Source organism: Pterocles gutturalis, unplaced genomic scaffold, assembly GCF_000699245.1.
Source record: "Pterocles gutturalis isolate BGI_N339 unplaced genomic scaffold, ASM69924v1 scaffold30336, whole genome shotgun sequence".
NCBI classification, from domain to species: domain Eukaryota; kingdom Metazoa; phylum Chordata; class Aves; order Pterocliformes; family Pteroclidae; genus Pterocles; species Pterocles gutturalis.
The window spans coordinates 264-10682 of NW_010101556.1; the positions used below are offsets into that span (position 1 = coordinate 264).

Below are 10419 nucleotides of genomic sequence, written 5' to 3' on the forward strand. Positions count from 1 at the left end.
TGGATGGGCTTTAAGGTCCCTTCCACCCCAGACTGCTCTTGGTCCCTCGCTGCCAGGGTTGCCCTGATGGCCCAGTCCCACGGGAATGGCGAGGCGATGGCTCCCAGCTGACGGGAAAGCACCGCGCTCTGTTCCCCTGCTCGCTCACGGCAGCACATCATTAAAAATAGGTCTGACCATAGAAAGCGTGGCATAACAAGCGGTTGTTATAGCGAGATTTTCTATCCCTGCCAACACGGGGATGAGGGAAGGCTCCACACCGCTCCCGTTCACACCCTGCGCTGCGTCCGAGGGCAGGGCTGGCCGTGGCGGCTGTGCGGGGAAGCCACACCTCTCTTTCTCCCACTTACCTGCCTGTTTGTCTTTCCTCATTTGGCGCAGGAACCCACCACCTTGGCACAGCATGAAAGTGCCTAATCAGCTGGCATGAGGGAGCGATGCTGAAGCCGATCCCAGACTTCAAAGAACTTGTTGCTTTTATCCCTACCTCCGCCAGAACACAGAGATCTTTTCACCAGCTGCTTTTCATGTTTCAGACCAGAACGAGGGTCTGCCTCAGTTTCAGGTACACCCCGCTACGTTAAATCCACCTAGCCCGAAGGATGGGGTTAGCAATGGGTAGTGTTTCTTCCTGCGAGGCACAAGTACAGCTCTCTGGTCAGAGAAGAGAAACCTACATACAGAGAAATTAACTGACATAGTTTAGTAAACAGACAGTTTGTTTAAACAAGACTTTATTTAAGATAGTTCAGAAGTTTATGTACAAAACAACATTCCCACCCCCAGATCAGGATGTTAGTCACCCACTGGGAACAAAGCAAGTGCCTAGCGTGTGCTGTCAACCTGGGGACGCTCCGACGGGTCTGAGGACATTACAGAAGTACCGAATTCACGTAGTTTAGAGCTGGACAGTTTCAGCCCTGGCTCAGTTAGGACTGAAGGACACTGAAGGACCTTTTCCAGCAGACTGAACATGCTGGAATCTGACATCCTACACTGGCCTTAATCTGAGATCAGATCATTTGGTTCTGCAGAGAGCGAGAGGCCTGCTTTGGGTTTGGAAGTGAAGAGGAACCAGCCCCTGGATTTAACTTGCAGTTTTTAGTCTATTTTAGATGGTTCCAGGAGATACCCATCGCTAAGAACAGTAGTATTTGCAGGAAGCATTAGAACAGAGCAGTAGCAATACCAAGTGAGAGTCAGCCACCTCATTTCCCAAATTCACCTAGAGAGAGGCTGGATACCGGACTGGCTATTTCAGCTAGTGTGTAAGAAAACCCTAGAGACACAGACATGAGTGGCACAAGTTAAATAGTGACCGATGTGCTGTTTCTGTAGTGTACTGTGCACTTCTACCATGGTAGAGTTTCCCCTTGCCAGTCCAGGAAAGAACCATTTTCTTTTTCACCAAGACGGTCGAGAACGGAGAGAATACCTGGGATAGCCTCTTGCACCTGCATGGGAGCCTAGAGCAAATCAAGATTATTACTGTGAATTTCCTGCAGAAGACAATCAAATGCATTTAAGGAGTTACTAGAATCAAGTGGGATGTATTTTCACGTTTCTTAGCATGCCTCTGCAGCACATGGAAGTGTACACAGTACAGTGTGTTCTTGCTGAAGGGCTGGGACAGCAAGGGAGTCATACTTTCCCATTTTCAGAGAGATGTCACTTACCATGTTTCCACCCATGTCTGTCTGAAGCCAGCCTGGATGTAAAGAAATACAGAGAATCCCATCCGATTTCAAGTCTGCAGCAAGACACCTGGTGATCATGTTCAGTGCAGTCTAGAAGAGCAGAAACCATCCATTAGCGTGCTAGTTTTACAGACTTTGAGCAAGACCTTAAGCCAAGCTAATTGGCACCTCCCTTCCACCACGCTGGCTCCTGACAAATGAAGGGGCAGTGACAGTATCACAAGTAACTTATCCAGACTTAATGGGGGCTTCGTTCTCAGCGACAGCTGTTAAGAGAAGCATTGTGAAGGCTCTATTGCCAGAAGCTTACTGCCCAAAGGTGAAACTAAGTTATGATGGAAGATAAACTAGCATTTGAAACTCCTAAGGAGCTGCAGGGAGAATAAGATTGACATAAGGACTCTGTTTTTCTGCAATAATCACTACACAAACATTCGTTTTTTTACATCTGAACAGGGAAAACAAGCATATTAACAGCTTATGAGTAGGTGGTGTAGGAGAAACTGTAGGCCTAATCTTGACTGTTTGTACAAACTCAGTTTCTGGATGTGACAAAACTCAAAACTCCACCCCTCACTAACTAGCATTGCCACGTACAGGTCAGCACGCCTTTTGTTGCGTTTCATGCCTGTTATCTTGCTCGGACTGGAGAAGAACACAGCAAACAGGACACAGACCTGATGGCATCAGTTCTTCCCTGAATGCCAAATCCCTTGGAAATGCACCTATAGCAGAGCAGTGATGGAGCATTTGTGAGCCCGTTCTTAAGAAGCTGGCATGTACAGTTTTCACAGGTCCTGTTTCCACCCATGTGAAGAACCAGAACAATTCCTGTGTCAGCCTGTCCAGGGAAGTGCTGCACACCTCAGATTATTGTTTTAGGCTCAGGGTGGTCTTTAACTCACAGCCCTGCCCTCACCCACTGAGCGCAGCCCAGAAAAGCCACAAACCTTTGCTATCCTGTAGGGATAGACCTTGAGGAACATCTCGTTTGCCTGGACGAGTTGCATGGAGGCAGCAAGTGAGGACATATTGATAATAGCGGCTCTGTGGCAGCCCATTCCTGTGCTCAGCTGGGCTGCCTTCCTCAGGAGGGGTAGAAACGCCTGTGAAAACAAGAGTTTGTTTTGATTCGGTTAGCTTGCTCTTGGCCCATTCCCGGCAAGCTGGACTCCCAGGTTCATACCATAGATTAAGCACCAGAAATTAAGCACATTCCTCCCAATTCTTACCTTGGTGACCATCAGCTGGGCAACTGTATTGGTTTCGTAGATGGTGAGCATTGTCTCTGCCGTGACTTCTTCCAAGGAGGCAAGCACATTGATGCCAGCGTTGTTAATGAGGCAGTTCAGACCTTTGTCTCCCACGATTTCTTCCACTTCCTTGACTACTTTCTTGATGCTGTTTTCACAGACCACATCTGCAAAGAGGAGCCAAGAACAGCCATGGTGAACAGTGAGCTGTGGGGTTCAAATGCTCTCTATCCCCTGTACAACACACGCTACATGAAAGCCAAGGGATTAGTCTGAATGGGGACATTTAGGCAGCACAGAGAGACGACAATGTGCAGAAGTCTGTAGATTGTGTTTCCCCAGTGTTATCTCAAGATGAGGGTGATCGTTCTAAGCTGCTGGAGGCCACGTGCAGCTACTGATCACCCAGGAGACCATTTCTTAAGATGCATTCACCTGACTTAGTTGAACATGCTTCTGCATAAGCCCTTTACTCACCCAGTTGGAGGAGCTTGATATTGCTGTACTGCTTGCTGAGCTGCTGCAGTTCCTAGGAAGAAGAAATTATTGGTGTTATCTTTATATATATAAATATATCCATGACTATTACATAAATCAGTTTGAGGTCTGCACCTCCAGAATTGTCACTGCCATTTATTTCAGAACTGGGCTGAAGGCAGTGATGCTACTTTGTTTTCCAACCTGCTGAGCAGCTTTCCTTAGAGCAAGATCCACTGCTCCAGGAAACTGGACTCTTCACCTGCTTAGTCAAGACACCAGCACACCAGAGTACAGTTAGATTTCGGTGTGTACAGCTCCAGGGTGTGTTTGCACTGTAATCAAAGGTCTTCAAGCAAGCTGTTACCGCTGCCAGTTCCCCAGCAGACCCAGTGCTCAGACTGCATTCCGAGCCAGTAATTCCCCACTTCCCTAAGAAAAGCATAATTCTCCCAAAACTCAGCTAGTGCTAGGCATCAGTTTAGGGCATCAGGAATGCTTAAGAAAAGCCATTGGGAACTACTGCTTGCAGGAAAAGATTCCTAGAAGTTTTCCCATGGAAATTCTGTTTCTCAGCACTCTCATTAGCTTCAATTCTTGTAACTGAAGGTAAAGCACACGTGAAATCGGTTACCTACCCAGCAACTGTGCACGAGAACAGTTCTTTCTCTGCTAAGTAGCTATAATTTAGTCATCTGGCTGCTACCTCTCCGTAGAAAAATGACTTGGAGAAATTTAGTACTATACTGCTGTTGCTGCTGGACAAAGTGTGTCCACATTGGATTTATAGGCTCAGCTGGAATATTTTGGTTTCTGTGCCATGGAGCCAAGTGGGAAGTGTGGCCAGATGTACCAGATGGATTACATACTCCCAGCCACGCTTAGGAGACTGAGCAAGCCTGGACAAACATTCCAGCTCAAGCACATCCATTTCTTTAGGAGCCCTTTGGGAACAGGGGTCAGGAGAGCTGGTTTGGAAAGACTACTTCTTTGCCGCTTGGAGATACTTCGGGACTCCGTGTCCTCTGTCAAGCTCTAATGCATTACATCTTTTATCTCGGTTCATACTCTGCAGGATTCTCTCCAGCCTTGTTCAGAAAATTTGTTCTCCCGCTGAGGACAGTCTACAACTGCAGTTAAGGCTATTGAGGGGAGGGGGAGGAAGGGGAACAAGTCGGAAGCACAAACCAGAAGACATTAATTCCTTCCCTTGGACAGGGCTTAAAGGGACAGTTTTCCGCAGGTTAAAGGCCCAGAACACACTATCTTGTTTATTGATAGCCAGGCATGAAATAGTTCTGCCATGTCAAGGCCTGCAATAATTTAGTGGCTTTGGACTGTCCACTGGACTTGAGTTTGACCGTATCCCTTGATAACAAACTCCAGAAGTGCTCTGGCTTCTCACGGTGTGTTCATTTATTTATAGTCAGATTGCTTTGCTTGCTGACAGCAGCAAGCTACTAACTTGTGCTGAAAGACCAGAGATGTTCTGTGCGGTGACAGCAGCTGAGAGGCTTCTGGAGTGAGTGAGCAATATGTTCAGCTAAGAACTCCAAACACTGAGCATTAAGCATTCTCCAGAACATAAACAGCATGAAATTACAATTGCTGCCTGCAAATCAGGTTTAAAATTAAATGGTTTTTTCCACTTAGTTAATTGCTTAGTTAACAAACGACTCCCACTTCAGTGGTTTAAGTTTCTCAGCAGCAGCTTAAGGGCATAGAGCTAACTTAGATAGCTTCGGTCTTCAAGAATGTAACTCCACCTGATATAAATATAAGCTGAAAAATCCACTTAGGAAACCTGACATTGCAGAAAAGCCTTTTATTTCCCCTGCTGTGACTACAAGAAACATGTGGAAAGGAGGACCGAGACAAGTCCACGGCAGCACAGTCAGATACAGCCATTCCAAGCCACTTCTCCTCTTCCTCCCCACCCCGAGCAGTTTCGATCAAAGAGATCAAAAGCCTCCTGTGTCGAGAGAACTCTGAAATATTACTGCAATGCCTGCATATACTAGTTAATGTACTCTGATGGCCAATTTAAAACTAAACACAACAAACAAAACCAACAAAACCCCACTACATAACACCCCCCTAATGCTGTGTTTAGCTTAGTAGCTCCAGAACTGCTCCGCACCTGAATAGTTACCCCTGAGAAGCAACTCTCAGGGATTCCAAGAAAAATTTAAACTCTGAGTAGCATCTGTTGTTTCCTGCTTCCTGATTTTAGTTACGATTAACAAAGAGCCAGCCTACTCCAATTCAAACAAGATCCTCTGGCACTCAAGCCTCCAGATACAGATTCATCAGTCCACAGGATATTTATTGCTAGATTTCAACCAGGAATGTGATGTTGCCTTTGTCATTTAGCAAGATTTACTTTGCTTTCTTTTATGAAAGCGTTATTCACTTCAGTTACAACTCTTGGAAAGGACCAGGTCCTACTAGTCCAGCTGGAAGCTCTCAAGCCAGACTAACATTGCCTGCAAGCTGCTTTGTCAGGCAAAAGGGTACTTGGGTATCCTTTCACATTATCCTCAGGACAAAGTCAAAGATAGATTGTATTTGCCCATGTCTCTCCAAGACAGGCTACTCGGTATCACAGTGTACAGCCAACTTACTGTTTGGTTGTGTAATAGCTTACACCGAGCTGCTGCAGGCTGCCCCAACTCCACAGTCCTCTCTGGCTCAGGAAAAGCCAGACCTAAGTGCTGTAGGAAGGGCAAAACACTTCCAGAAATAAAACAAACAAACAACACTGCGATTGCCCCAGATTAGAAAAACTTCAGGAATGATATAACACATCGATCTTGCCCAGCTGCTCTTCCCAAAAGACATGGCGAAACATGTAGGAAAGAAAAAAAAATATAAAAAAGAAAACTGACAGAGACAGTGTGCAGGAGCACTCCAGCGAGAGCTCTGGGTCTGACGCGGGAACAGACACAGCTCTGTTGATAACGCTATCTCTGACTTTGGAGGAAGGGAAGCAGCACATCAAGTCCTGGAAGCTGTCCAGAGCTCCGCAGAGGACTCTGAGCAGTGAGGGACTGAACACTTTCCTCTTCACCTGGGAACACCCTTGGGCTCGTGGGGGGAGCCGGAGGAACAAGAGATGCTCCTGTCCTGCGGTCCCACACCAGCTCTCAGCAGAGCCAGGCTGAGCACTGGGAACAGATCTGCACCGTGGCCGTTAGGATCCCTTTGGCTGCCTGGCTTCCCCAGCAAGGCATCGCTTCCCTCCGTACCCCAGCAAGTCAGAGCAGGGACTACAGGGGCTGCTCCATCGTTAGGTGGAGTCTTGGCCAGAGTTTTTTCCCCTCTTATGGGGAAGCAGGATGGGGTGAGAAAGAGCAAGAAAGAAAAGCAGGAGAGGGGGAGAATTCCACATGGGTCCACGAGTCCGTACACGCTGCCCAATAATAACAGCACTGGGGTTTTGTCTGTCTGGAGTGCAAAGACAGGACAGCAGGATGGTTTTGCAGGAGGTGTGTAGCTGCTTCCACTCTTGGCGCTGGAGCAGCCCAAGTAAAGGCAGCTCAGAATCCAAGTGTGGCTGAAGGAGCCGAGTACGGTACTTTTCAAGGAGAGGCAGCGGTTATCTCGATGCGCCTGCGGGTCTGTTGCGCGCTATCGTGTGATCTGAAGCCCATTTGTTAGGCAAATGTTCTGGGAAGGCCACCTAGGAGCTATTCAGCACAAGAACTCCAATTATTACAACTTCTGCCAGCGCAGGCTCACATGCAAAAGCTTGCAGCTGTGCAGCGTTATTCCAGGGTTAACGAGGTGCAGGAGCCGTGCTGCTTTCTGCAGAGGAAAGCAACAGCAGCCTCTTCTCGGCAGCTCTTTCGGAAGCCAGGTCCTTGGAGCTCTTGGCTGTCCACTGCTTGGAGGACTCCAAAGTCTGCGGTCACCTGTGTCACTCTGCTGAGGGACTCTCGGTAGAGGTCTCAGCTACCAGGGAGCTGCTGCTGCCTGTTGTCCCCAGGATGGGGGCTGGATTTGCCAGTAGCTAAACATATTTAGTAACTTTCCTCTAAAAACTGGAAGATGATTTTTAAAAGGCTTTTCACTTAAGCTCTTCCCATCCTTTTTCACTCTCCCTCCATTCTGCAACAGGAAGGTGCTGCTCTGACAAAGCAGATGAGAGCAGAATTTAAGAGAACTGTCCAAAGTTGCTGTTCTCCAAGTTCATCCTCTAATCCAGGAGAGGAAGCAGAGGGCATTACACCCATATCAAGCAGGATTTTTCATATGGTCACTTACCACAAAGCAAAATGAGAGGAAACATATAGATTGCTTGAATGATCGTCAAGAGAAAAAGCACACCCTGCCAGCTCAGGTGTGCAGAGAAGGAACCAGTCACTTGACTTTACAGCCCAGTCTGCACGGGCAACAAACGGGTCTCAGATGGGCAAAGCCCATTTCATGTGCTCTGAGCCAGGTCTGCGGTGCCAGGCTCTGGAGTGCAGGAACCTGAGCTCTGGCTTTGCAAGATTTGATGGGAAAGTCAGCGAAAGGAAAAAGTTTTCTCTTTGGGGAAAAAAATAAAAAAAACAAACCCCGAACCTTTGCCTTTTGTTACCATACCACACTAAAGCAGCATTGCCAGATTGGATGCAAGCTTTGGGATGGTCAGCGGTACGTGGTGCTGAGACTCCCTTTGCCAGAGGCTCGGGCACATCTGTCCGTGCCCTCTGCCACCGAGAGGGACGAGCAGCGTGCTGGAGACACACCTCTGAAGGCCAGAAAGTTTTGTGCCAACTTGATGCATTGCAGATGGGACAGATAACACTAGCGAGACTACTACAATACCTTTAGCAAAGATTTCCCTTCCTTGTGGGGTTTCCAAACCCATCTGTTAGAAATATGCGTTCAGCTGGCTGCAGAGGTTTCCACTGATGTGTTGCCAAAGCTCAGCACATGGCCTGGAGGTCCTCACAAAGAACAAAAACCCATCCTGATTCACCACGGACAAGTTTGCCCACCCTCAAAAAAAAAAAAAAAAAAAAAAAAAAGGCTTCGGATGTACCCCATGTGGCTGCAGAATCCCCACTCGGGGCTACTGGGATGTGGCTCTTGGCCAGTTCCTGCCTGCCGGAGCTGTGACTGCCAACCATGATGGCCAGCCTCTCTATGGGTTTTACTGGTGCAAGCAAGGAGCGACCTGGCCCCTTCCCAAGCACACTGCACTGTCTCAAGGCTAGTTCATCTTCTCGTGCAGGTTTACCAGCCTTCTCGCTCAAGATTTGTAAGTAGCGGCAATGTGAAAAACCTCACCATTTGTGTTCAGATCTGTCCGTGTCATGTTTCCCAGGAAGCGCTTCCTATTGAAGGGATCATTTCACTTCTCCGTGTAATCGATCCCAGACTATTATAATGAGAAACGACTGAACACAAGGGCCAGTTGGTGAAAAAAGAGAACCTCCCTCCGCACCAGCTCGAGCAGCTTTAGAACAAACAACTGAGCAGGGAGATTTCCATCTAACAACAGGTCAGATGTCGCTGCTGGTTTCCTGTACCATTATTGCACCACGCTCTTGTGCAATCCCGAATAGGAAACACAGCTGGGATGAATGCCAGATCTTGTAACAGGAGTCAGAAGGGAACAGGACGGTGGTGAATACCTGTTCAGGAGCTGGTGGAGCACAGAAGGGGGGACAAAGGGGGAGGCTGCAGGACCCAGTGGCTCTGAAAGGCAGGCTGTGGGCTGCGCAGCGGATTTCAGTCTTGCCATTTGATTTAGAAATGTGCTTTTGTGCTGGAGAGATTGTTTTGACAACAAGAAACCAAATTAAGAGCTTTTCTTTCAGTTTTGTAAGGACTTGTAGGGCAGCAGAGTGCTGCTGGGGGGTCAGGCTGCAGGGGGTACCTGGCCAGCCCTGTGTTGCTGGCCTTGGGGGAGCCCCAGCACCAGCTTTTAAACTTTTTGCGGAGCTAAGCAGTAAACAAAGCTGCTTTATTTTGTTTATTGCTAGCGTGGTGTGATCACAGTTTGCACTGAAAACAATAAAACCCACCGTGAGGGAACAGACGCGTGAGCTCTGTTTATCTCTGCACATGCCGGGGAATTTGCCTTTCGCTAAGGCAGCCGTGTGCCGCGCTGGAAATGGGGCAGAAGCAGGGCTTTGAGCATTAATTCTACAGAATGGCTGAAGCAATATGCAGGGGTTTGAGACAGTCGCAGAGCTGAGATCTCAGATTCTTGCAGCTCTCAAGCACTGGAGTTTCCTAGGAAAGGCAGAGGGTGATACCTGCTGTGCTGCCCTGGCAGCGTTCTGCCGTTCTGGGGAGAGTCCAGATCAGAGCAGAAACACGACAGAGGACACTGGTGGCCACAGAGTGAGCAGATTGATAACCCTCATTATCATTTTGCCCCTCCAAGGTTTGGAGAGTGCTTTTAGTTTGGCTGACAGTCAATGGATGGGGAAGGAATCAGAACACATCACTGCTGTGCTGCTGCAGCAGGAACGCTGGCTGAGAGGGGAAGGGGCTGCAAGTGAATTCACCAGCACCAGGTAACAACGGCAACTGTTCTCAGCACAAAGCTCCAGTCCCTACCCAGCCAAGAAGGGCACTGAGGGGAGTGTTTAACTCATCATTCATTTGGGCTTTCTCACTTGTTGCAAGTCCAGCAGAGAAAGGGAAGAGAGACGGGGCACAGCTCCTGGGAACACAGACACACGGTGCAGAAGAGACAAGGAAAACCGTGATGGTTTCACTGGGAAGGCTTCTGGGGGATGGACTGCCCCTGCAGGGCTCCAGGTCCACGCAAAACCGGAGAAGACCAAAACATACTTATCTCTAGCTGCAGATCCAGCAAAAAACTCGGGGACTGGAGGAAGCAGCTGGTGGGAGTGCCTGAGATGCTGCAGCTGCCCATCCTGCAGCACTGCCAGCCCCGCTCTGCTCTCGGGGCTGCACAGAAGCACCCCAACAGCGATACCCCGCACTCATCTAACCCCCAGCCTCGGGGATTTCCACGGCACCGG

At 48.5% G+C, this 10419-nt stretch overlaps 1 protein-coding gene across 1 annotated transcript; it reads right to left on the reverse strand.

Moving 5' to 3' along the window:
• Positions 1 to 1269: 1269 nt before the first annotated feature.
• LOC104469392 (uncharacterized oxidoreductase C663.09c-like) lies at positions 1270 to 3479 on the reverse strand (the record flags this gene model as incomplete). Its single annotated transcript, XM_010083877.1, has 5 exons — positions 1270 to 1466; positions 1677 to 1787; positions 2648 to 2803; positions 2930 to 3117; positions 3428 to 3479. Coding segments are annotated over 5 exons (621 nt in total), but the record flags the coding sequence as incomplete, so codon positions are not given.
• Positions 3480 to 10419: the final 6940 nt, after the last annotated feature.